Below are 27,386 nucleotides of genomic sequence, written 5' to 3'. Positions count from 1 at the left end.
TGTGAAATTCTGCCTTGAGCAAACTATATACGGGGGTGGCCCAGTAAGGAATTCCATACATCTCTGGTTTGATCCTTAACTAGAAAGGTGATATAACAGGCCAGGCATAGTGGCTCACGCCTGTAATCCCAGTACTTTGGGAGGCTAAGGCGGGTGGATCACCTGAGGTCAGGAGTTCAAGACCAGCCTGGCCAACATGGCAAAACCCCATCTCTGCTAAAAAATACAAAAATCAGCTGGGCGTGGTGCTGGGCGCCTATAGTCTCAGCTACTCGGGAGGCTGAGGCAGGAGAATCACTTGAACCCAGGAGGCGGAAGTTGCAGTGAGCCGAGATTGCATCACTGTACTCTAGCCTGGGCGACAGAGCGAGACTCTGTCTCAAAAAAAAAAAAAAAAAAAGTGACATAAGAAAGGGGAATTGATTGCAATGCCCTTTTTCCAATCCCTCCAGCCCTGGATGGGGCTCAGGGGCTGGAGGGATTGGAAGGAGGCAGCGGTAAAGGGTCATGAAGAGGATCAGGGGCAGGAGGGATTGGAAGGAGGGTCATGAAGAGGCCACTCATCCCCATGGTGTGAAGGCACTGGCACTCTCTCCCAAGTGATGACTGTCCAGCTCCACACAGCCATGGGAGGAACCTTTCCCCTGCTCTTTTAGCAATGAGCCCAAAAACTTGTATCTTAGTCAGTGCCAGAGACTGGGTGGCTTAAACAACAGACATTTATTTCTCCCAGTTCTGAATGTTGGGAAGTCCATGAGCGAGGTGTTAGTAGTTTTGGTGTCTGTGAGCACCAGCTGTCTGGTTTGTAAACAGCCACCTTCTCTCTATATCCTCATCTGGCAGAGATCTCTCTCTTTCATGTCTCTTCTTCTAAGGGCACTAATCCCATTCCCGAGGCTTCACCCTCATGACCTATTGACTTCTCAAAAGCCCTGCCTCCTAAGACTATCACACTGGGGACTAGGGCTTTATGTGTGGGGGACACATTTAGTCCATAGCAAGTTGTCAAACAAACTAAGGCATGTGCATCCTCATCTGAAGGCATCTGATCACAAAGATAACTCTAGGTGGTTTTTGTTGTTTTGTTTTGTTTCTTGAGACGGAGTCTCACTGTGTCACCCAGGCTGGAGTGCAGTGGCACGATCTCAGCTCACTGCAACCTCCGCCTCCTGGGTTCAAGTGATTCTTGTGTCTCAGCCTCCCAAGTAGCTGGGATTACAGGCATAAGCCACCACACCTGGCTAATTTTTTGTATTTTTAGTAGAGCCGGGGTTTCACCATGTTGGCCAGGCTGGTCTCGAACTCCTGACCTCAAGTGATCCGCCCACCTGGGCTTCCCAAAGTGCTGGGATAACAGGCGTGAGTGAGCCACTGTGCCTGACCTACTCTAGTGGAACCTGTAATCACACAGCGTAAGATATGCTGCTGATCAGGGCACCTTCTCCAAGGCAGTGCCTTTTTTTTTTTTTTTTTTTTTTAAAGACAGAGCCTCCTACAGGTGTGTGCCACCATGCCTGGCTAATTTTCATATTTTTGGTAGAGATGGGGTTTTGCCATGAAGGTAAGGTCAGGCTGGTCTTACACTCCTGACCTGAAGGGATCTGCCCACCTCAGCCTCCCGAAGTGCTGGGATTACAGGTGTGAGGTACCACGCTCGGCTGGCAGTGCCTTTTTAAATGCTGGCTTAATGCGTGTACTGAAGCAGCTTGCCACCATCTCAGGAAGGTCCATGCCGTGGCTCTGGAAATCACTTGATGACTTGGAAGAAAAGACCAAGTGAGAGTGACCAAGAGTGGGCGGGATGGAGCAGGCCAATTATGAGAGCTTTTCAAGGAGAGGAGGGGAATAAAGTTGCGTTCCCAGCTGCTGGGCGCTGCCCCACTGACCTGACAGGACTTAATTTATTCAGTACTCACAGCACCCTGAGATTTGACGGCTGAAGAAACCATGATTGACCTTTATTTTTTTTTGAGACAGAGTCTCACTGTGTTACACAGGCTGGAGTGCAATGCTGCGATCTCAGCTTATTGCAACCTCTGCCTCCTGGGCTCAAGTGATCTGCCTCAGTCCCCCGAGTAGCTGGGACTACAGGCACCATGACTTTTTAAAAATATTAATTAAAGCACTTTGGGAGGCCAAGGCAGGCAGATCACTCGAGGTCAGGAGTTTGAAACCAGCCTGGCCAACATGGTGAAACCCTGGCTCTACTAAAAATATATAAAAATTAGCAGGGCGTGGTGGCAGGTGCCTGTAATTCCAGCTACTCGGGAGGCTGAGGCAGGAGAATCACTTGAACCCGGGAGGCAGAGGTTGCAGTGAGCTGAGATCATGCCATTGCACTCCAGCCTGGGCAACAGAACAAGACCCTGTCTCAAAAAAAATAAATAAATAAAAATAAAAAATAAAAAGTACTAATTTTTGTAGATCCATACATCCGCATAAACTTCAATAAATTCATATATATGACCATGTACAGGCATATAACAATTCTTTTTTCTTCTTTCTTGCTTGGCTCTTTCCTTCGCAATTCTCTCTCTTGCCCTCCCTGCTGTCGTCATCCTCCCCTCTTCTCCTGCATCCTGGTACCCCGTTAGGAGCCTAGTATATACCCTTCCATATTTTTCTCTCTGCTTATATAATCCTGTGCACACACATTTGCATTCATGGCTTTTGGGTCATTGTTTCACAAAAATAGAATCATAATATCTTCACGATTTTCCCCTGCATCTCGCATTTTTCATTAAACGGTAGGTACCCCATGGAAAATCTGTCTCTAATTCCAACTGCATTAATGGGGTAGATATACTGCCATTTATTCACCCATCCCCTATATGGACGGGCTTTTTTTAAAGCAAGAGCTGGAGACATTGTGTGAGTCGCCCTGGGTTATGTGCTGAATTAGCAGGGGAGTCAGGATTCACACCCAAGCTGTCTGACTCTAGAATGTGTGCCCCTAATGACTCCACAACACTGCTCATCCGAACATCCTGGCAAGGCTGGCAGGGTGACAGTCTGCAGCAGGATCCTTGTGATTACAGAGAAACCTTTACAGTTTAAATGAGGGAGAATTGAAGATAAACTCTCTCAAAATTGGGAATGATGCTTCAGGGTACTCGAGGTGGTTGGGGAACCGAAAAAGAACATCCTCTGCTATCAAAGGCTCCCTTTGATATGGTTTCCTATGAGGAAACCTTTAAGGCAATTCAAGATTATATTAAAAAAGTGATCAACACCTGAGGTCAGGTGTCCGAGACCAGCCTGGCCAATACGGTGAAACCCTGTCTCTACTAAAACTACAAAAATTAGCTGGGCGCAGTGGTACGTGCCTGTAATCCCAACTACTCAGGAGGCTGAGGCAGGAGAATCACTTGAACCTGGGAGGCGAAGGTTGCAGTGAGCTGAGATTGCGCCACTGCACTCCAGCCTGGGAGACAGAGTGAGACTCCATCTCAGACAAAAAAAGTGATCACCATACCCCTTTGCCTTTACTGATCTTATAGATTGTGTTGAAGCCATAGATAATGGTTTCCGTGGGGAATTAGAATATCATATTCACAGATTACAGGTGTTTAAATGACAAATCTGGTCATATTTCTTACTCTGAATTGAAAATTGGACCCTTGGGCCCAGCTGATAGGAGCTGATAGGTATACTGGGCGGGGGGCTGTTACCACCCCAGTTCTCCAGTCTTCCTGCTTTGTTGTTTTGAGGATTGGCTCATCGTTTGCTTCTTTTTTCTGCCAGGTAAACAGATTCAAGTGTTATCGGGCCACCTGCAGTGGGTTTACTGCTGTTCCATCTCCCCAGACTGCAGCATGCTGTGCTCTGCAGCTGGAGAGAAGTCGGTGAGTCTCCAGCATTATTGCTTTAATTCACTGAGACGTGGAGGTCTGAAGTGGTGGCCTGGTGTGTGTGAGTGTTCTCAAAATGGTCCGCACATCCACCCCAATAAAAGGCATGCTGGTGGGCCGTGGCTGCCACCTGCAAAACTCCCTTGTGACTTGCACTTTAACATGAACCCAAAGACAGGAGGGATTTGGAAACAGGTTGCTCCTGTCGTCAGAGGTCTGTTTCCCTTTACAAAATGGGAAAATGATTGCTTTTTAAATTTCTTTTCTTCTTGGAGTCTGAGATTTTAAAAGTTGCAGCCCAGATGTGAGTCCAAATTTCCTTTGAACCATCAAATTTGAATCTCTCTAATTTGGATTTCCAATTCAAATCGTGTCAGTGCAGTTACTTGTTGAACTTTGTCCTGAAATCCTGTTAATTGAAAAAACAAACAGGTATTAGAAATCCAAGAACAATTTGAGAACAGTTTCTGTTTGAATTTTGTGTTGCGTTGAGCCGCTTGCGGTGACTGAAGGGAAGGTTGAGAGTTCACTATTTGGTACAATCCAGGTGGCTCATCATTTATTTGTGGTTTGGAACTATGAGGGTTTTCTTTTTTTTCCTTTTTTTCTTTTTTAGACAGAATTTCGCTCTTGTTGCCCAAGCTAGAGTGCAGTGACACAATCTCGGCTCACTGCAACCTCTGCTTCCCGGGTTCAAGCTATTCTCCTGCCTCAGCCTCCTGAGTAGCTGGGATTACAGGTGCGCACCACCACGCCTGGCTAATTTTTTGTATTTTTAGTAGAAATGGGGTTTCACCATGTTAGCCGGGCCGGTCTCGAACTCCTGACCTCAGGTGATCCACCCACCTCGGCCTCCCAAAGTACTGGGATTGCAGGCGTGAGCCACCGTGTCTGGCCTGAGGGTTTTCTTAAAGGAATGAAAATAAAATCCTCTTAATGCTTCTCACAAAGGGTTAAAGTGATGAGCTAGGTCAGAGGCGCAGTCTTGGGACAGATTTCCATGGTTCCATACACAAGGTGGGGGGTGTAAAATGCCTTGACAGGCTGCCACTACTTTGTGGGGTGGCCGCAGATTTCACTTCTGACCCTTTAAAAAAAAAAAACTGGAGACAGTCTTCCTCTTAGGCCCAAGCTGGAGTGCAGTGACGTGATCTCAGGTCACTGCAGCTTCCACCTATCAGGCTCAAGTGATTCTTCTGCCTCAACCCCCCAAATAGCTGGGCTTACAGGCGTGCACCACCATGCCTGGCTAATTTTTGTATTTGGGGTTTTGCCATATTGGCCAGGCTGGTCTCAAACTCCTGGCCTCATGTGATCCACCCACCTTGGCCTCCCAAAGTGCTGAGATTACAGGCGTGAGCCATCATGCCTGGCCACCAACTTTTAAGTGGAATAAGATAGCACTTGGCTCAGGTCTTCATCAGCACGTACTACCCTATTGGCGAACAGGACTCAGAAGCAGACTCAGAAGTCTCTGCACGTGCGTTTCAGCCGGGGTCTTCCTAAGGCTGGTCTGGTTTATTCTCTCTTATAGTGAGCTCCTTGAGCATGTCTGTTGGTTTAAATCCTCAAAAATCCAGACCAATTACCTTATTTAAACCTATACGACAGGTTCTGGAAGAGCTGTAGGAAAGGGATAGAGAATCAACTTGACCTGGCCACAAGGCCTGCAGAAGATTTGGTGGTGGTACCTTTCCCTCCCTCCATTTGAGTCCTAAGCACTTCGCTTCTGCCCTAACCAGGCACTTCTTGCTTTCCACAGGTCTTTCTATGGAGCATGAGGTCCTACACGTTAATTCGGAAGCTAGAGGGCCATCAAAGCAGTGTTGTCTCTTGTGACTTCTCCCCCGACTCTGCCCTGCTTGTCACGGCTTCTTACGATACCAATGTGATTATGTGGGACCCCTACACCGGCGAAAGGCTGAGGTCACTCCAGTAAGGACTGAATCCTGCTATGACTTTTTTGTGGGGGGACTGATGAGGAACCTGCCTGGGATTAGACATGTCTCTTTTAGAGTCTGGGACATGGGAGGGGGAAAAGCTGGATAAAAAGGCACAGTGGGTCTCTTTTTCTTTTGAGATGGAGTCTCGCTCTGTCACCCAGGTTGGAGGGCAGTGGTGCAATCTTAGATCACTGCAGCCTCCACATCCCAGGTTCAAGCGATTCTCCTGCCTCAGGCTCCTGAGTAGCTGGGACACACACAGGTGTGTGCCACCAGGCCCGGCTAATTTTTGTATTTTTAGTAGAGATGGGGTTTCACCATGTTGGCCAGGCTGGTCTCAAACTCCTGACCTCAGGTGATCCACCGCCTCAGTCTCCCAAACTGCTGGAATTACAGGCATGAGCCACTGCGCCTAGACTGGTTCATTGCTTCTAAGTGATGCCTTGTCAGTTAAGCCCTCTCAAGTAGCTTTGAGTGTCTTCCCGTCTCCCAATTCAGGCAGCTGCGTGTACTTCTTTGGAATCAGCATTATGAAGCCTCAATATGACTCTTTATTTCCATTTACTAATAACTGTAGTAACAAGTTCAGAAAGAGCCTCTTATCGAAACTGTGCTTTCCAAAGTGAGTTTCATGTTCTCATAAACTTGGTCTCCTTTTTCCTTTTGTGTCTGTTGTTTTATGAAGCAAATAATAGGCAGTCCGATAATTATCATGTATCTTAGCCTAAAAAAGACTTGCAGTTTCTACTGTGGCATTAAAGTGAGGGCTGACCTACTTTGCATAAGCAAATTAGCACAAGGAAGTGTTCGTAACCCTTCAGTCCCTCCACAGGACACCTGGAGCCTTCTGAGATATCCTTTTTTTCCCCAGTGTGCAAATCCCAAGCTTTTCCACGAGGGGCACACAAGTGCATCTTGAGTCCTTTTATAGCCACGGCAGTTTGGCTTCCTGCCTGGGGTGACGATGGAGGGTGGAGAGCAGCCATCACTCCAGGCCTGCCATCCTGTTTCTTTCCTTCTCAGCCACACCCAGGTTGACCCTGCCATGGATGACAGTGATGTCCACATTAGCTCACTGAGATCTGTGTGCTTCTCTCCAGAAGGCTTGTACCTTGCCACGGTGGCAGATGACAGGTAACAAATAGAACTCTCTTTATGTGACCTCAGAACAAGTGCTTGCAAGTAATGGCAGCAAGGCCCTCCTGGTCTTGCCCTGGGTCAGCTAATGTGTGGATGTTCTGTCTCCCCATCCAGACTCCTCAGGATCTGGGCCCTGGAACTGAAAACTCCCATTGCATTTGCTCCTATGACCAATGGTCTTTGCTGCACATTTTTTCCACATGGTGGAGTCATTGCCACAGGGTATGTATTTGTTAGCTGAACAGATGGGTGGTGGTTTCTGCTGAGTATACCATGGAGCTTTTTAAGGAAAGAAACCATCTAGAATTTTCTTGCCTATGAGGAAACCTTTAAGGCAATTCAAGATTATATAAAACTCAAATGATCGATTTTGCTAATACGGTGTACCATTTTCTCTGAATATTTAACCTAAATGTAATTAAAGACCTGTAAGTCATGCCACCTAATGGGCCAAGTTCACAAGGGAGAATAAAATTGAGATGATGCATAATATATGGGAAACCATTTAGGGCTAAAAGACCACTTTACAGGTAACATCTATAATTCAGTAGGTGGCACTCTTCCCCCTATTACTTTTGAATTAACTGTGGTCAGATTTAGAAAGGGCTGTGCGGAGAGAGAGCACTTTGGTATCAAAGGTGTCTTGAGTTTTTCTAATCCTATCAGCAGCCTTAATTATTCAGCACCACAACTTTTACATCCATTTCCACGGTCAGGGTTACATTTGACTCTCTGAAGACTCCTGCTCTTTCTAGTCAAAACAGAAACTTGAGTATCCATCCTTATGAAAACGTGAACATCCAAGCTCTGTCTTTAACACAGCATCGGTTTGTTTCATTTCAGGACAAGAGATGGCCACGTCCAGTTCTGGACAGCTCCTAGGGTGCTGTCCTCACTGAAGCACTTATGCCGGAAAGCCCTTCGAAGTTTCCTAACAACTTACCAAGTCCTAGCACTGCCAATCCCCAAGAAAATGAAAGAGTTCCTCACATACAGGACTTTTTAAGCAACGCCACATCTTGTGTTTCTTTGTAGCAGGGTAGATCGTCCTGTCAAAGGGAGGTGCTGGAGTAATGGGCCAAACATCTGGTCTTGGATTCAAAAAGCATTTCTTCGGGATTGTGAATAGAATGTAGCAAAACCAGATTCCAGTGTACTAGTCATGGATCTTTCTCTCCCGGGCATGTGAAAGTCAGTCTTAGAGGAAGAGATTCCACTTGCATGGCAACAGAGCTTTACCTTAAATCTTCAGTCCAGTTACGAACAGCAAGTGTTGAACTTTCTAGTCGTTTTGATTCAAAGTGCAGTTACTGATGTTTTGATTACACAAGTAAGTAGGCCTCCAGAGCCTCTCTAGTGGCAGAGCAGCTCACACTCCCTCCACTGGGAAGGATGGCTTCTGCCTAGTACTTATCCTTGTGTTACTGATGCAGTGGTAGCATTGGTTCAAGTTCTCTCCTGCTGTGGTCAGAGTTGCTTCGACATTGGCCAAGTGCTTTTCTTCTTGGGCTCCCTTCTGACCTGCAGGACAGCTTTCCTGGAGCCATTTGGTATGAGGTATTAATTTAGCTTAACTAAATTACAGGGGAATCAGAGGCCGTGCTCCTGACTGATCCAGACACTATTACTGGCTTTTTTTTTTTTTTTTTTTTTTTTAACAATGGTGTGCATGTGCAGGAGATGACAAATTTGTATGTCAGATTATACAAGGATGTATTCTTAAACTGCATGACTATTCAGATGGCTACTGAGTTATCAGTGGCCATTTATCATCATCATATTTATTTGTATTTTCTCAATAGTTTTGGCCAGACCTCAACAGATGTTAAGGTACAACTGTGTTTTTCTCGATTATCTAATAACCGTAGTACTTAAATTGAACAGTTGCAAAGATGTCTTAATTGTGTAAAGACTTGGTGTAGTCATGACTTTAGCTGATACTTTTATGTACGAGATCTGTCTCTGCTGTTTAACTTCATTGGATTAATCAGCTGGTTTCAACTCTACTGCGAAACAAAAATAGCTCCTTAAAAGTACTGTTCTCCTTCAGTGGCATGTAGTTATCTAATCAAGACACCTCATTCAAACAAAACCTGCCTTAGGAAAATTTAATATATTTTAAATTATTTTAAAAGAAATACAACATCTTATTCTTTAGCTTTCTTAATCGGTGCTTTATGGAGGCCAGTGTAACATTACATGACTTGTTGAGAAAGTTGAGGAATTTCCTCTACCACCTTTGTTGCTTGAAGAAAAACATGTCTTTTCAAAATGAGAGGCTTTCATTGAAGGAAAGAAAAAAAAAAGCTTTTGGCTCTGTTTCATTTTTTTCCATTAAGAAAAAAAAAGTCCCCTTTTAAAACAAGCAGGGCTGGGTGTGATGGCATGCCTGTAATCCCAGCACTTTGAGAGGCTGAGGTGGGAGGACTGCTTGAGCCCAGGAGTTCAAGATCAGCCTGGGCAACAGAGTGAGATGGGACCCCATCTTTATTTAAAAAAAAAAAAATAGCCAAAAAACTTAGTGTGGTGGTGGTGTGCACGGTAGCCCCAGCTACTCAGGGGGCTGAGGATGTGGTGGCATGTACCTGTGGTTCTGTGGTTCCAGCTACTCAGGAGGCTGAGGTGGGAGAACTGCTCCAGCCTGGGACATGGAGGCTGTAGTGAGCCATGATCGTGTCACAGTATTCCAGCCTGGGTGACAGAGCATGATCTTGCCTCAAAAAATAAACAGATAAAACAAGTAGTACAGTGGAAGAGCTGGGAAGCAACTGGCCAACGTTTGCATTTCATGGTTATCTTGAAGTTCCAGGTATAGCAGAGGCTGAGTCTCTGGGTGGTTTGAGGCTTGGTTGGCCATCAGATTTAGCTTCAAACTTTGCCACTGTCCTTAAGGAGGTGAGTCCTCCATGAATAAAGGGAATAGTGACTTTTTCCATTAGACAGTTTAAGAATTTGACACTTATCTAAAGAACAGCATCCAAAGAAAGTTTATTCTGTGATATTAGAGACGGAAGGTTTTCATAAAAATGCAAGTTTGACAAAGTCAGCATCTTTCTGCCTATCTAAGGAAGAGTCACTTGTAACACAGCCAGCCAGCAGGCTGCTTTGTCTTTTAGAACACTAACACAAATGCAGTATGATTGCTATAAAATAAATGTGAAATTTGTACAAAAGTCCCAGTCCTCCCGCAGTTCTAGGTTTATAGTCAGGCTCAATCTTACTTGCCCCTCTCCTGCATGAAAACAAGTGTGTTTTATATAGCCTCTGCCCCCCAGTGGCATAGTTTAAGGCTCTATATTATATTTAAAATTAAAATTTTTTTCCTATCATTCACATCAATTTGGAACCTGCTGGTAACTCTTCTACCACAGAAGGTAAATAAAAAGACCAGTTTTTAAAGTCAGAGAATTCAGCTCATCTTATAAAAGTATAATAGTTTTGGCCAGACATCCGTTAACATCTGTTTAAATTAGATAAAGACACAATGCCAAATATTAGAATCGTAAATGTAATTTTGGAGATGATGTTTACCTTGAGTAGGAAGACACTTGGACCATATTAGATTTGAAAGTCTTCTGTTCCAGACCAAAATGGGGTAGGCTAATTCCCTGTCATCCAAGCAACTAAAAGGTAAAAAGCCTTATAACTGTAAAATAAAAAAGGTTATTTTTTTCCCCTATAAAAGATGGGCAGTATGAGTTATACATTAAAAGTATTTTGTACATCTCTGCTCCAAACCACCACAAAAATGGTACTTTTAAAAATGCCTGCCCATCCTGTCCTGGAAGGGAGTTTTTCCAAGATTAAGGGTGACTGGTTCATCCCACGATCCCAGGCTGCAGTTCATCCCGGAACTGTCCTCTGTTCTTCCGTCACTGCGGAGCCCTGAGAATTGTGAACAGCCCTCGGAGCATCTAGGCCTCTGCAACAATCAGGTCTCTGGTGACTTGAAATGCAGCAATGAGGGAGCTCAGCTGGATCTTCTCATTGGTGCCAACAGAAAGCCTGTACCTAACAGAAACCAAACACACAGGGTAAGAAAAAAGACACCACACACAGCTGCCTTTTCTTAAGGGAAAAAGAGATCTAGGACTGAAAATCTGTTGAAGGAGTGGGGATGGGAAGTGATAAAACAAATTTACCCTGGGCTGCAATCTTGTATGTGTCCCCCTAACATTTTCTTCTTTGCCCTACACATTGATTTATAAATGTGATGTTTCAAACTCGTAAGGACAGATTCAATTTTAAAAATTATTAGGTATCAGACCGGGCACGGTGGTTCACACCTGTAATCCCAGCACTTTGGGAGGCGGGCCAATCACTTGAGGCCAGCCTGGCCAACATGGTGAAACCCCCATCTACAAAACAAACAAGCAAACAAAAAACAAAAATTAGCCAGGCGTGGTAGTGCATGCCTGTAATCCCAGCTCCTCAGGAGGCTGAGGCAGGAGAATGGCTTGAACCTGGGAGGCAGAGGTTGCGTCACTGTACTCCAGCCTGGGCGACAGAGCGAGACTCTGTCTCAAAAAAAGAAAAAAAGAAATAAAGTATTAGGTATCAACAGTGGTGTTCTGAACTTAAGTTTGTCCTAACTATACAGATATACAGAATTTATGTAATGAAGGATTATTCTGTCGGCAAAATACATTAAGAGGGAAACAAAATGGAGATTTCCTTCCTCTTAATTAAGCCATTTCACTGGGAAGTTTGGCTGATATATTGGTGGGTCCGTGGTCTAGTCAGTAAAGCAGGACACTGGAGTTCCTCTCGCCACCTTTTAAATGCCCAACCACTGAGAGCAAAATCGTCATATTCACAATGCAATGAAGAGAGGTGACCTAATTTGTGCCTGTGAAAGCCAATGCCACAAATTAGAGTTGGCCTATGCTGACGTCTCTGTTGAACCCAATGCTGTCTACTGAAATGATAGCTGCCAGCTTCGCTGGGGGCTAATAACAGTGTTTACGGAACCAGGCAAAGCAGAAAATTTACTTTTCCCCCCAATATGCTTTAGCATGCCAAAATGCCTTCATAACAGCTGGGTGGTTGAAGCGAAGCAGGCCTCCCAAATAACAAGGGCATTTTCAGAATCAGTGTGGGCCGAGCCTGTGAGGTCCAAGGAAAGGCCTTCATCTCAGATATGTAACTGATCTGTACTTGACCTGTGAGTTTATCCCCATGTTCTTTAAGCAGCTCACACCCTTCCCCACATTCCATTCAATATCACCAGACTGGATTCTACTGTATGTGAACGATTTAGGAAAATAAAAAAAAAAAAACTGAAACCAAGAAAGTTGAAACAAGTAACTCACAACAGGGAGAAAAAGGAGGAAAAGAATGAAAACTGGGAGAAGTACTCACTCAATGTCTGCCATTTTGGTCAATAAATGTATTCGAACTGAAGATGGAAAGTCAACTGAGGGAAAAACAAAATCAAACAAGTTAGGTCTGTCACTCTCTACTGTCAAAAAACCCACAGAGGACAAACGAGTTTCAACATCAAATCCTTAATACTGAACTAGTCCCGAGGCCTCAGCCTGCTCACTAGATACCGCACCTCTGAGAGTAAAAACGGTGCCGGTTTCATACTTTTTACCCACTCGATTTTGTGCTGCTTTATAGGGTAGTCAAAAAGGAAAATGAGCAGATACCAAAGTGATCCCGAGAACACCAAAGATCACACCGTTCTTAGCAGCTGGGTAGCTCTACAAGTTAACCTGAATGCTGAGTTCCCACTTGGTGTTTTTATTCTATATTTTACTTTATTTTGAGAGGGGGTCTTGCTCTGTTGCCCAGGCTGGAGTGCTGTGGCATGGTGTGATCATGACTCACTGCAGCCTTGACCTCCTGGGCTTGAGGGATCCTCCACCTCAGACTCTTGAGTAACTGAGGCCACAGATGTGCACCACCACGCCTGGCTAGTTTGTATTTTTTGTAGAGATGGGGTTTCACCATATTGCCCAGACTGGTCTCAAACTTCTGGGCTCAAATGATCTGCCCATTTCAACCTCCCAAAGTGTTGCGATTACAGGCGTCAGCCATCATACCCAGCCTGTCCCCATTTAAAAACCAAGCACAAACAACAGATTTTTTTTAAAGTTGGTTGATGCTCAGCTTCCACAATCAAGGTGCAGAGCAGGGCCTGAGCCAACCATACCTTAGGCAGAAGGCATGGCATGGGCCAGCCAGGAAGGGGTCTGTGAAGGCCTGGGCAGAACCAGCATTCATTGACCCAGTTAAGTCTCCATCTGCAGTTGGCCACTTTGGAGGGAAGAGCTTCTCCGAAAGCCTACACAAGTCACCTGGGAGCTTAGAGAATACGGATGCCTGGTTCTCCTCCGAGAAGCTGACTTAATTTGTCTGGAGTGGCCCCTATCTGCTGCCAAGGTTGAGAACCAATTCTCTGTGTAGAAGGTACAGGCAAGCGTGGAACTTAAGATGTTTTCCTTAAGCCTGCTTTGGTTTACATGTTTACATATTTTCTCTTTCTTTTCTGGGAATATATATCTAGATAGATACATAGATATAGATAGAGACTTTTTTTTTTTTTTTTAGAAATGTGAATTAATATATACTTCTTACTGCTATAAAATACAAACCCCTAGAGGAAATAAAGTTAGCCTCCAGGAGTTTTCACTCTCCCCAGCAGTTCTAGATATTAAAAGAGGGTTTATGGAACAGTTTTTTTTGTTTGTTTGTTTTTTGGAGACAAACTCTAGCTCTGTGGCCCAGGCTGGAGTGCAGTGGCAAACCTTGGCTCACTGCACCCTCCACCTCCCAGGCTCAAATGATTCTCCTCAACCTCCCAAGTAGCTGGGATTACAGGTGTGTGCCACCATGCCCGGCTAATTTTTCATATTTTTAGTAGAGATGGGGTTTCACCATGTTGCCCAGGCTGGTCTTGAACTCCTGACCTTAGGTGATCTGCCTGCTTTGGCCTCCCAAAGTACTAGGATTACAGGCTTGAGCCACCCTACCCAGCTCTGGAACAAAATTTTAAACAGTGGCAAGACAGAACTGCTAACAAGAAGGGGTCTGATTTACACTTCATTAGTTTCTTTGCTTCAAGAATGAAGCCTCCTGTCCTAACCATCCTTAACCCCAAAGCAGGTTACTTTCTCCACAGCTTCTCAGCTGGGGGCTAATGTCAGTTACCTCTATGCACAAACAAGTGTATCTCTGTCAGGATATCATGCAGTGCCAACCCCTTCAGAGTTTTCAACTCTGTAATATCTAGAGGAGCAGTTAAGGCAAAGGGAACAAGTTCCAGAACAAACATACTGCAGAGAATTTTGAATCCAAACCCTGGCAAGTGACTTTTTAAAGTAGGACTTTTAATCCCAACAACTGTTTCTCTTTCAACTTGAAGTTGCACGTGTTGGACTCCGATTCTTTATTTTTCTTTGTTTCATCTTCAGTAAGGGCTTTCTGAAAGATAGAGTTGTACCTCCTTCTAGTAGAGAATAAAGCCAACTACATTTTCTTTTTCTTTCTTTTTTTTTTTTTTGAGATGGAGTCTTCCTCTGTCGCCCAGGCTGGAGTACAGTGGCATGACCTCGGCTCACTGCAACCTCTGCCTCCCGGGTTCAAGGAATCCTCCTGCCTCAGCCTCCCAAGTAGCTGGAACTACAGGCACCCACCACCACGCCTGGCTAATTTCTGTATTTTTAGTAGAGACAATGTTTCGCCATGTTGGCCAGGCTGGTCTCGAACTCCTGACCTCAAGTGATCTACCTGCCTCAGCCTCCAAAAGTGCTGGGATTACAGGCATGAGCCACCACACCCAGCCCCAGATGCATTTTCAAAAAGGCTTCATATCACCATTCCCAGCCTTTAATTTCACAGCACAAGAGCTATCACTATCACTGACCACTTGAAAATTACTGCATCTTCGATGCCAAGGCCTAAGCTTTTCTCCCATCTGGGAGTGAAGCTGCTTCAAGCCTTGCCCTGACTTGAAGGTCAGAGCCCCCCAAGAACTCTGGAGTGCTAAAGACAAGTACGCACTCCACCTACAGACATCTCACTCCCACAACAAGCTGACCAGAGTCGCCTGCAGCCGGTTGTGCTTTGCCAGCAAGGTGTGGGTGCTGGCTGCAGCCTGAACTCCTGGGGCCACCTTCAGGTCTCGTTGGCCAGGAGGTTATGAGAAAGGATACTTCTGTAGGCTGTGGTGAAATCTTGATTCAACATCCAGTCCAGGATGTTGGCGATATCTGACTTGAGCGGGTGCCCGGTGCAGGTGTAGACAGTCTCCTCTGTCACCTTCCCAAAGGCCATATTGGTGCTCTGTGCAGACAGGGGGAAGGGGGAGATCACAGTGGCTGTCACAGCAGCCACCAAGCTGCAGGGAGCCAAGAAGAAATTGCCAAGGCAGCAATACAGGTGGGCAGCAAAGTTCCATGGGCATAAGGCAATTAGAACCCCACACGTTCTACACCGGGAAGAGCCGCCTCATCAGAGGATGCCACAGCCTGTTGGCTATTCCAGTGCCAAATCCTTTTCTCCCTTTGCCTTCTTTTTTTTTTTTTTTGAAACGGAGTCTTGCTCTGTCGCCCAGGCTGGAGTGCAGTGGCCGGATCTCAGCTCACTGCAAGCTCCGCCTCCCGGGTTCACGCCATTCTCCTGGCTCAGCCTCCCGAGTAGCTGGGACTACAGGCGCCCGCCACCTCGCCCGGTTAGTTTTTTTGTATTTTTTAGTAGAGATGGGGTTTCACCGTGTTAGCCAGGATGGTCTCGATCTCCTGACCTCGTGATCCACCTGTCTTGGCCTCCCAAAGTGCTGGGATTACAGGCTTGAGCCACCGCGCCCGGCCTCCCTTTGCCTTCTTTGCCAACAAATGACTCCTTTTGTTTTTAAAACATTTTCTTTTGCTCTCTGTTTTTTGAGACAGGGTCTTGCTCTGTTGCCCAGGCTGGAGTACAGTGGCATGATCACGGCTCACTGCAGCCTCGACCTCTTAGGCTCAAGTCACCCTCCTGCCTCAGCCTCCTGAGTAGATGGGACTACAGGCATGCACCACCACACCTGGCTCATGTTTTTTTAGTGGAGAGAGTCTCACCATGTTGCCCAGGCTGGTCTCCAGCTCCTGGGCTCAGGTGATCCACCTGCTTTGGCCTCCCTAAGTGCTGGGGTTACAGGCGTGAGCCACCATACCCAGCCTTGCAACGAGTGATTTTTTCAATTAATCAAAATACAAAGTGAGGAAGGGGAATCCAGCAGGTTATAAGATCAAGGTCTTACCAGTTGTAGATTTCTAAATTTACAGATTGATCATGCCTTTGCTTAGGTCTTTCTTAAAAAACTATTGCAAAACAATGACTCAGGATTTGCTGGGACCAGGCCGGGCACGGTGGCTCACGGCTGTAATCCCAGCACTTTAGGAAGCCGAGGCGGACGGATCACTTGAGGTCAGGAGTTCGAGATCAGCCTAGCCAGCATGGCGAAACACTATCTCTACTAAAAATACAAAAATTAGCAAGGCGTGAAACACTATCTCTACTAAAAATACAAAAATTAACAGGGCGTGGTAGTGGGCGCCTGTAATCCCAGCTGCTCAGGAGGCAGGAGATTCGCTTGAACCCAGGAGGCGGAGGTTGCACTGAGCTGAGATTGTGCTGCTACACTCCAGCCTGGGCGACAGAGCAAGACTCTGTCCAAAAACAAAAGGATTTGCTGAGACCATACCTGCAAAATGTTCAGAGCCCTGCGCATGTCTCCGCTGGAAAGACTGACTAGTGCTTTCATTCCATCTTCACTTATATCAACTCTGAAAGAAAGAAGCAGAAGGGATTTGTGAGGTCCCCTGAGAGCACCAGCATTCACCAAAGGAACAAGATGGCCTGGAATGATTAAGGCTTTAAAGGAATGAAGGAAAGAGAGGAACAGAGTTAACAATCTCCTGATCTATATGATCTAGAATTCACTCTGGTTTTTAGGGACCTGGGCTTCACATTAGTAGTCACAGCCAACCAAAACCGAGAACAGCCTGCATTTAGGAACAAGCATTCTCCCATGGAGCCAGTCGCCTTGAATTCTGCTCTCTGGGGAGCAGAGGCCTGGCACAAGCCATGATCACACAGCCCAAACTCCTCCTTTACAACAAGCAGCTGCTCAGGTCGGCTACTTGCTTGGCATCTGATTACACAGAATGTGATGTCTCAGAACCTTCCCTTCTAGTCTAAAAGGGCTGGAGGCATCTTTGCAGAAGGGACTCAGCAGCCTGCAGTTTCCCATGACAAAGAAGAGTAGGAGGAAACTGGGCAGCTTCCAGGGGAGGAGGATGGAATCAAGAAAAATGAAGCACCAAAAGACTTTTATGAGGAATGGCCTTGAGACAGCAGAGAAAATGATAGCAGTAGACGCTCCCCAGTGCCTCCCCTGTGCTAGGCACTCTGCAAAGTCGTTTTCCAACATCCTCTCCTCTACAAAGGAACCATCAGTCATCCCACAAGCCTGTTTCTACTACACTGCATCCCCAAAGACCCGCAAAATACTCACTTCTCTTCTTCCACGACATGTTCCAGGCGGGGAACCATGAGTTCAGGAGTCAGGGGACCGAACCGAAACCTCGTGCAGCGGGACTGCAAGGCAGGGATGATCTTTGACAGATAGTTACAGATGAGGCAGAATCTGGTATTCTCTGTGAATTTCTCTATTACTGGTAAGAGAAAATAAAACCACCTCATGTCAAAGTCCATTCTGATTTTTCAGAGTCCAGAAAACTTGAATTTTTCTGTTGTCACAAGGGTAGAGGAAAAGATTCAAGACTGCAAACAAGTGAGGATGTTGGCCGGCCGCAGTGGCTCACGTCTGTAATCCCATCACTTCGGGAGGCTGAGGCGGGAGGATCACTTGAGGTCAGGAGTTCGAGACCAGCCTGGCCAACATGGCAAAACCTCTATTGAAAATACAAAATTTAGCCAGGTGTGGTGGTACATGCCTGTAATCCCAGCTACTTGGGAGGCTGAGGCAGGAGAATTGCTAGAATCCAAGAGGTGCAGGTTGCAGTGACCCAAAATCATTCCACTGCTCTCCAGCGTGGGCAACAGAGTGAGACTCTGTCTCAAAAAAGAAAGAATGTAAACAAATGAAGATGCAGCCGGCAACAAGACAGGGCAGCTCTGTCCTCTTCAGATCAGAGATTAGTCACTCCTCTTTTTTTTTTTTTTTTTGAAACAGAGTCTTGCTCTGTCACCCAAGCTGGAGTGAAATGGTGTGATCTCGGCTCACTGCAACCTCTGCCTCCCGGGTTCAAGCGATTCTCCTGCCTCAGCCTCCCGAGTAGCTGGGACCACAGGCACGTGCCACCATGCCAGCTAATTTTTTTTATTTTTAGTAGAGACGGGGTTTCACCATGTTAGCCAGAATGGTCTTGATCTCCTGACCTTATGATTCACCCACCTCGGCCTCCCAAAGTGCTGGGATTACAGGCATGAGTCACTGCGCCAGGCCAATTTTTGTATTCTTAGTAGAGACGGGGTTTCATCATGTTAGCCAGGCTGGTCTCAAACTCCTGACCTCAAGTTATCTGCCCGCCTCAGCCTCCCAAAGTGCTGGGATTACAGGCATGAGCCACCGCACCTGGCCTAGCCACTCCTCTTTCACAAACTGGTAAACATGCCTCCGTGGGATTTTACAAAATGCTTCCTTTTTACCATTTACCATGATTCTGGCACTTTTGCCATGTAATCCCATTAAGATTATGAGATCTCTTCTTGTCCTTTTACATAAAATTATATTTGGCAGGTTGATGATTCTTCATCTTCTATGGGCAGGGAGGGGGACGGCTTTTTGCAGACTTTTCCATGGAGACTGTCTGGAGGCCTCAGAGCATTCAAGGGAGCAATAACCCGAACAAAGAGTTGCTTATGACACCAGTTCCATTCTGTAGGTACCCAATGTTCTTACACGGGGATCTGCCCAGAACGACAGTCACTCGGCAGAACAAGATGCCGAAGAAAGGCTGCCAAGCTTCTAGGACCAGAGGGATGCTCACTGTCCTCCTCAACCTCCTCCTCCTCTGCCTCCTCCTCCTCCTCCCCCTCCTCTCCTCCTCCACCTGCCCCTACCCTTCTCCACCTCCCCCTACCTTCCTCTCCCCCCTTTCTCCTCCCCCTTCTCCTCCTCCCCCGCTCCTCTTCCCCCCCTCCCTCTTCCCCCGTCCTTTCCTTAAACATGTGCTGCCATCTACTCCCTCCCCACAAACTCCTAAAGATCGTTCTTCTCTCAAAGCTGATTCACTTGGAATCTTAATGAGAGATGACAAGTGTCCTTTAAGAGAAAAGAACGGCACAGGGTCCCCGAAGACAGACAAATCGCAGGGTGCTCTCCCTCCCCCTGCCAAATCATTCACTTGGCAAGCAGTGAAGTAATGTCAGCTCTCCGAGCACCTCAACTTCAGATATTCTTTTCCTAGCTATTATGGTTCAAAGGGTACCATTAGCAGAAAGGAAAGGGTACTATTAGCAGAAAGGACTACCCGATAGTTTAGGGATGAAAGATTTTCCACACCCCATCCCATGGAAAGATATGAATTCTCAACCCTGAAATTGAACCCAGTGTCAAAGGAGGTTGAATACCAGTGATCGGCCAGACTTAAAAGTCCCCACAGGGCTTAGTCCTTAGGCTGCTGAAGGGGAAGGTCCCACTACAGAGATATCTCGCCTGTATCATCAGATAGGAGACACAGAGAAAGGCATAGAGATTTCTCTGGGCCAGATGAAAACTGAAAACAAGTCATGCCATATCTCACATCCAAAGTTCCTAATTCTCCTGTAATCCCAGCACTTTGGGAGGTCGAGATGGGCGGATCACCCAAGGTCAGGAGTTCGAGACCAGCCTGGCCAACACGGTGAAATCCCATCTCTCCTAAAAATATAAAAATCAGCCGGCTGTGGTGGTGCATGCCTGTAATCCCAGCTACTTGAGAGGCTGAGGTCGGAGAGTCGCTTGAACCCAGGAGGCAGAGGCTGCAGTAAGCCGAGATTGCGCCACTGCACTCCAGCCTTGGTGACAGAACAAGACTCTGACTCAAAACCATCCCCTCCCCCACAAAAAAAACAATAACAACAGCAACAAACACAAAGTTCCTAATTCTCCTTCCAGTGTGCGCGCCAGCCCACACGCTCCGCAGTGCCCCTGCTTACCTCTTCTCAAGGCATTCTGGGCATCCTGAGTCATGGCGTCTGCCTCATCCAAGATCACTAGCTTAAAGCCTTTCCTAGAAAAACAAATGGTGCTGTCTAAAGATTTCTTCAATCTCACCTCAACATCTGGGCTCAAACCTACATCTTCCCATTTGTGCCATCGGGTCCTGTCTCGGAAAGGCTATTTCTTCTAGCACTTTGGCCAAGACAGACATCTTTGGTCACTCAGAGAGGAAGTGTCCCATCACTCCTTCAACACTTGGTGGGAACGGAGGACTGACTTCTCTACTTCTATGCGCTGTGTCCTCTGGCATCTTCACTTTCCTCCACATACCACCCTACCATGCTACTGCTTTCCCCATCTCCCTCACTCACAGCGGAGTCTCTCACCCTTTCGCTTTTTTTGAGACGAAGCTTTTGCTCTGTTGTCCAGGCTGGAGTGCAGTGTCACAATCTCGGTTTACTGCAACCTCTGCCTCCCAGGTTCAAGCGAGTCTCCTGCCTCAGCCTCCCGAGTGGCTGGGATTACAGGCGCCCACCACCATGCCCAGATAATTTTTGTATTTTTAGTAGAGATGAGGTTTCACTATGTTGGCCACACTAGTCTTGAACTCTTGACCTCAGGTGATCCACCTGCCTAGACCTCCCAAAGTGCTAGGATTACAGGTGTGAGCCACGGTGCCTGGCCCTCACCCTTTTTCTTTCTTTTTTTTTTTTAGCCACCATCCTAGTTGTCTTTCCTGATCTCAATTTATTTTAAAATTCAAACTAGCTCATCCAGGCTTAGGGTAATCTAACCAGTTCTCAGGAACTAAAAATGAAGAATGCTTCCCTAAAGAACTTGGTAATACAGGCTGGGCTCACATCTGTAATCCCAGCACTCAGGGAGGCTGCAGTGGGCAAATTGCTTGAGCTCAGGAGTTCGAGACCAGCCAATGCAACATGGCAAAACCCCATGTCTACTAAAAAATACAAAAATTAGTTGGGCGTGATGGCTCACGACTGTAGTCCCAGCTACTCAGGAGGTTGAGGCTGGAGGATCGCTTGAACCCAGGAGGTGGAGGTTGCAGTGAGCCGAGATCATGCTACTGCACTCCAGCCTGTATGATACAGGGCAATCCTGTCTCCAAAAAAAAAAAAAAAAAAAAAAGAACTTGTTAATACAAGTGTAGACAACATTCATTTTATTCATTTTATTTTAGCAGTTGCATTATAATACTTCTTACTACCATCCCTCTCTTTTATCTCTTTTCCATGGTTGCTTTGGACAAAGTCAGTTTTTTTTTCCAACCCATATAAACTGGCTAAGGAGAGGATTAAAAAATTAGGCCATGTCATCTTACTAATGAAAATCAAGGGAGCGAAATTACACAAATAATTCTTACTTAAATATTGTCCTCGTGCTAGCAAAGCTCAGGATTGGTCCTCGAACGATGTCTATTCCTCGGTCATCTGAAGCGTTCAGCTAAACGTGGAAGACAGAAGCCAAAACAAAAAGCATGTTGCTATGCTATCTGTGAGTTCTTGGTTTTAATGTATCTCCTCATCAGTCCAGCTCAGCAGGTTAGCTCTCTATGTCTAATGATGGCTAAGAGATCATCACAAAATAAAAAATCAGTTTTATACACAACTCACTAAATCAATAAAGATGGCTATATTACCCCCACCGTTTGAGGGCAATGACTGACATAAACTGGAGAAATAATTAATTGGTATGGTTACACTGAATAGCACCTCTGGTATGAGCAGAATGATACAAATTTCAGCTACCACAATCCCAAGGTTACCAAGTTCTTAATAAACTGAAATAAGGACATTAGTAGCAGCAAAGTTCTGAGACCCGCGTCTAAAAAGTAAATTAAACTTTTCTTGCAATAGACAATATTCAGAGTTTTGAATCTAAGTATGTTAGTCAAGGTCGCAGCAATATACAGATGGCATACTCAAACGCAGCCATTTGAAGAGAATTAAACAAGGAGATCTTTTTAAAGGAGCGATATAGGAAAACCATGGGGCTGTGCAATACCTGTGACCCTTAAGCCTGAAGGGGTTAGTGAAGGGAGTGGCTGTAGGCACCTGGAGAGGGCTGCAGGAAAGGTACCACCTGTGAGATGTACCCTACAGATGGGCCATGCTGCCAGCCTGTCAGCCCCCAGGGAGGGTCCCGGCATCACTCACTTCCCTTCCCCTACCCCTGCCAAGGCCTCTATTGGCCAAACCCAACCAGGAGCCAGAGGGTAAGTAAGCTTATACTCAGTAGAGCTCAGCCTTCCCTACAGGAATAGGGTGGAGAGATGTGGAGAATTGATCTGGAGGGGCCGTGGCAGACAGGCAGCAACCAAGTAACCATAAAGGAGGGTTGGGGTAGAAGTTGGCAACAGCAAAGAAAAAGGTGCCTAGCCCTACAACTGCCCTCTAGCTGACCAACACTAATCCAGACTAAAATGACCATTATAGGAAAAAGGGAATTAAAATATCTTTTTTCGAATTTACTTCCTTCCTAACTGTCCGTGGGGCAACTTCCTTTTAAAGTAAAATAAAACCAGCAGAACTGAAATTCAGAGACTGGAGTCCTAAGTTATTTGTAGAGTAAGAACAATCATATTTACCTCCAAGACCATGGAGCCAAATTCTTTGTCTTTATACAGCTGTTTCGCACAGGCTAGGATGGTAGATGTCTTGCCTGTCCCTGGGGGACCATAGAGAAGCAAGTGTGGCAGTCGGTCTTCACTGATAAACTTCTGAACTGAGGATCAGGAAGGAAGAAGGGCTCCATCAGTCTTTGGGAGCCGCCTCATTCACCCTGGGCCGGAGTTGGGCTGAAAGCTCTTCAACCCAATGCAATGTCCAAATCAGAGGCAGATGCAACTTGATGTAGGGGCCTTGTCTCTGCGTTCCTGGGGCAACTGGAATTCACTCAATAGTGCAGCCAGCCAGCAAGTATTTACTGAGTGCCTACTGTGTTACAGGCACCTTTCTGGGTGCTGACAACTCTGTGAACTTAAATGATTCGCTGTAATGCTATTTTTACTCCACTGTGTTGCAATTTTATGCTCATGTTTGTGACTTACCCACTAGACTGCAGCTATCTGAAGAAAATGAATGAATGATCTTAAAGCCACATTCTACAAAGCTCAATCAGATTCTTTGAAGTTATTACTTAGGAGAGACATCACCAAGAAATTTACACAGGTCCCTCAACCAGGACAAGAGCAACTGACACATGGATACTTACTGGTACTCAGAATGTCCTGATGAGAAATGAGATCATTCAGGGTCTGTGGCCGGTATTTTTCAACCCTGAAATACAATTTAGTATGTATGATGACATATATACACGCAAGAATATTTTATGTGTAAAAGAATCCTTGCAGGTCAGGCACAGTGGCTCACACCTGTAATCCCACCACTTTGGGAGGCCGAGGCGGGTGGATCATTTGGGGTCAGGAGTTCAAGACCAACCAGACCGACCAACATGGCAAAACCCTGTCTCTATGTCCACCTCCTAGGGTCTTTGTAAGGATCGAACATCTAACAGGGCGTCTGCTAACCCAATAATATGCCATTCAATGAAAAATACCCAAAAATACAAAAATTAGCTGGGTATGGCGGCATACCAATGCAGTCCCACCTACTCAGGAGGCCGAGATGGGAGAACTGCTTGAACCCGGGAGGTAGAGGTTGCAGTGAACCGAGACTGCACCACTGCACTCCAGCACTCCAGCCTGGGTGACAGAGTGAGACCCTGTATCAAAAAAAAAAAAAAAAAAGAATCCTTTCATATCCTAATTTAAAAAGCAAGAAAAACAAAGCACTTTAAGTTTGAACACAGACCAGTGGTTCTCAACCAGGGGTGATTTTGTCCTCCTAGGAACATCTCGTGATATCTGGAAACGTATTTAGTTGTCACAGGTGGGCGGAGGGTCCTATGGCACTTAGTGTGTGGTCTCTAGGAATGCTGTTAAACATGCTACGGTGCGCAGGACAGCTCCCCCAAACCCACCCAGAGTATCTTGCCCAAAATGTCAATAGCGCCGAGGCTGAACTCTGTTCTAATTTCATCTTTCCAGCTGTTTGTCTATAATCTCAACCTGATGGGCACCTACTATTTCAAAGTGCATTTGAAACTGAACTCCTACCCAAATAGCCTTCAACAGAAGAATGGAGAGGTAAAACCTCTTCTGTCCATACAATGGAATATGATTCAGCCATAACAAGAAATGAACTACTGATACAAGCAGCAACATGCATGAACCTTGAAAACATGATGCTGAGTGAAAGAAACCAGACACAAAAGGCCACACAGTGTAGGATTCCACTTACATGAAATGTCCAGAATAGGCAAATCCATAGAGACAGAAAGTAGATTAGTGGTTGCCAGGGGCTAGAGGAAGGGGAGAATGGGGAGTAACTGTCAATGGGCACAGGATTCCATTTGGGGTGATGAAATTTTGGAACCAGATAGTGGGAAGACTCCACAACAGTCCACTGCATTCTGAATGTACTTAATGCCGCTGAATTGTACATTTTAAAATGGTTACAGGATGGGCTTGGTAGCTCGCCTCCAAAAGTCCCAGTTCTTTGGAGGCTGAGGCAGGAGAATGGCTTGAACCCCAATGTTTGAGGTTACACTGAGCTGTGATCACGCCACTGCACTCCAGCTTGGGCGACAGAGCAAGACCCTGTCTCTAAAAAAATAAATATGTAAATACATGAAATAGTTACAACTGTCAATCTTTTGGGTTTTTTTAACCACAATAAAAACAAATTGGCCGGCCACGGTGGCTCAAGCCTGTAATCCCAGCACTTTGGGAGGCCGAGGCGGGTGGATCACGAGGTCTGGAGTTCAAGACCAGCCTGGACAATATGGTGAAACCCCGTCTCTACTAAAAATACAAAAATTAGCCGGGCGGGGTGGCGGGCGCCTGTAATCCCAGCTACTCAGGACGCTGAGGTAGGGAACTGCTTGAACCCAAGAGGCGGAGGTTGCAGTGAGCTGGAATCGAGCCACTGCACTCCAGCAACAGAGGGAGACTCTGTCTCAAAAAAATAATTTTTTTTGAACTAGTTACTAGACAATGACAACTTGGAGCTTTTCGAAGCCAAGCCAAATTGCTTCAAAGTCCTGAAAGCATTGCTAGAACATAGTTGTTGAAGTAGCATGGTTAAGAGTACAAGCTCTGAATTCAGACTTCCTAGATTCACCTCCAAGCCAATTTTCTAGCCTTGGACCACAGGGAAGTCATTTAACCTTTCTAAAATGCAGTTTCCTCCTGTGTAAAATTTGAAGCGGTGCCTACCTCTTACGGTCTTTGTAAGGATCGAACATCTAACAGGGCGTCTGCTAATCTAATAATATGCCATCCAATAAAAGTTGACCAGGGAGCCTCATTACTAGTTTAAAATGTGACCAATAGTCGCATCGCAGGTTTTGAAGAGTGGGAAGAGGGCACTTTGGCATGGAGGCCATTGCAGGTGTCAGGAGACGCGGGATCGAACCCCTGTGCTGTCACCAGGTGCGAAAGCCGACTTCTTCGGCAAATGGAGCTGGGCGTCAAAGGGTGAGGGCTGGCAAAAGTCCTAAACAGAACGGACGAGTCTGGGGAGCTGGGGGGTGTCGGGGGAAACCTTTGCGGCTCGGTCCCGGCTGCAGGCCCGGGGAAGACGGGAAGAGGTCGGGTTGGGGTCCGATCACCTGCCCACTCCAGCCACCTCCTCCCCGCGCGGCCGCCCGGCCCCCTCTGCCCACAGCCGCCGCTCGGCCTCTTCCTACCAGGGCAGGTTCCTGATCTTGGCCGCCACGGGCTGCTCCTGCTGCTTGAGCGCTGAGGTCTCCATGGCGGGGAGACGATGGTGACCAGATCACCGAGATCGTCGCGTCACCCAAGCGCCTGCCCAGTGACCAGCCGCGACCTGGCCCTGAGACCCTGGCACTTAGAGTTCGCGCGCAAAAGCAACTCTCGCGAGCCGTGGCCACCAGTTTCCGACTTCCTCCCTCGGTCCCGCCCCCTCGCGTTGCTAGGGCGCCGGTTGCTAGGTTACCGGGAGGCGCGGGCCGCCAGCGTCCCTCCAAGCTCCGCCCCTCCAGCCTGCTCCAAGCTCTCAGCTACCCAGGCGCTTTCAGAGCAGAGAAGCGGGAGAGGCAGGGCCCCCTGCAGCCCCAGTCATCATTACATATTAAGATCTCACGGCCAAAGCCAATTCCTCCATCGCCAAGCGTCAAACACATTCAAAGGAACAAAAGCTGGTGGGGCTACAGAAAAAAAAAAAAAAAATCTAAGAATAAAACAGCCCGGAGTAACATGGTTGGGTCTTGAATATAGACGCCCTTGTGAAAAAAGGCTCGTGATACCTCTCGGCCCCAAAGCTGGGAGGTGAATATTTGGAAATGAAAACAACCCCAAACAAACACAACTGCAACCTACCTATCTCCGGAATCCGTGTCCCTCACCCAACAACATTTGGAGAACCAACCTCCAGAAAACATCTCCAGAGAAAAACAGACAGCAACTTCCAGTTGGGTTAATCTGTGTCGCTGGAAGGATCTAGTTCATGAACACAGAGGAAAGGGTCCCTGTGATCTGAGATACTGAGGAGAATCGATATCAACATTTTAGTTTTCTTTCCTGAAGCGAGGAGAATTCTAGATCGCTTTTATTTTCTTCTTTTTTATCGGTCTGTATTTTCTTTTCTCTTTTTGGAGTCTCGCTTTGCCACCCAAGCACGATCTTGACTCACTGCATCCTCTGCCTCCCAGGTTCAAGCGATTCTCTGCCTCAGCCTCCGGAGTAGCTGGGATTACAGGTGTGTGCCACCACGCCTGGCTAATTTTTGTATTTTTAGTAGAGACGGGATTTCGCCATGTTGGACAGGCTGGTTTCGAACTCCTGACCTCAAGTGATCCACCCGTCTCAGCCTCCCAAAGTGCTGGGATTACAGGCGTGAGCCACCATGCCTGGCCTGGTCTGTATTTTCCAGCAATGAGCATGCAAAGCATCCATACTGAAGTCTTTTTTTTTTTTTTTTGAAACGGAGTCTCGCTCTGTTGCCCAGGCTGGAGTACAGTGGCGCGATCTCGGCTCACTGAACCTCCGCCTCCCGGGTTCACACCATTCTCCTGCCTCAGCCTCCCGAGTAGCTGGGACTATAGGTGCCCGCCACCATGCACAGCTAATCTTTTGTATTTTTAGTAGAGACGGGGTTTCACCATGTTAGCCAGGATGGTCTCCATCTCCTGACCTCGTGATCCACCCGCCTCGGCCTCCTAAAGTGCTGGGATTACAGGTGTGAGCCACCGTGCCTG

At 46.6% G+C, this 27,386-nt stretch overlaps 2 protein-coding genes across 3 annotated transcripts in view; one reads left to right on the top strand and one right to left on the bottom strand.

The window, feature by feature from the left end:
- Positions 1 to 9,451, top strand: part of WSB2 (WD repeat and SOCS box containing 2) — a 29,152-nt gene extending 19,701 nt beyond the window's left edge. For both annotated transcript variants that reach the window (XM_023204397.2, XM_023204388.1), the window contains 5 exons: positions 3,745 to 3,845; positions 5,614 to 5,786; positions 6,818 to 6,928; positions 7,049 to 7,156; positions 7,778 to 9,451. In XM_023204397.2, coding sequence (XP_023060165.1) covers positions 3,745 to 3,845; positions 5,614 to 5,786; positions 6,818 to 6,928; positions 7,049 to 7,156; positions 7,778 to 7,940 — 656 coding nt within the window. In that variant the 3' untranslated portion in view covers positions 7,941 to 9,451. The remainder of the gene's footprint in view (positions 1 to 3,744; positions 3,846 to 5,613; positions 5,787 to 6,817; positions 6,929 to 7,048; positions 7,157 to 7,777) is intronic.
- Positions 9,452 to 9,898: 447 nt separating this feature from the next.
- Positions 9,899 to 26,049, bottom strand: RFC5 (replication factor C subunit 5). The gene is made up of 11 exons (XM_023204376.2): positions 25,857 to 26,049; positions 23,319 to 23,383; positions 22,693 to 22,829; positions 21,469 to 21,548; positions 20,084 to 20,157; positions 17,436 to 17,595; positions 16,623 to 16,704; positions 15,094 to 15,223; positions 14,090 to 14,167; positions 12,296 to 12,350; positions 9,899 to 10,945 (listed from the first exon to the last, which is right to left on the bottom strand). Exons 1-11 carry the CDS (start codon positions 25,919 to 25,921, stop codon positions 10,849 to 10,851), a joined length of 1,023 nt encoding a protein of 340 aa, XP_023060144.1. The 5' UTR covers positions 25,922 to 26,049; the 3' UTR covers positions 9,899 to 10,848.
- Positions 26,050 to 27,386: the final 1,337 nt, after the last annotated feature.

This window comes from Piliocolobus tephrosceles, chromosome 10, assembly GCF_002776525.5.
Source record: "Piliocolobus tephrosceles isolate RC106 chromosome 10, ASM277652v3, whole genome shotgun sequence".
In the NCBI taxonomy this organism is placed as follows: domain Eukaryota; kingdom Metazoa; phylum Chordata; class Mammalia; order Primates; family Cercopithecidae; genus Piliocolobus; species Piliocolobus tephrosceles.
This window is presented reverse-complemented; position numbering and strand designations above follow the sequence as displayed.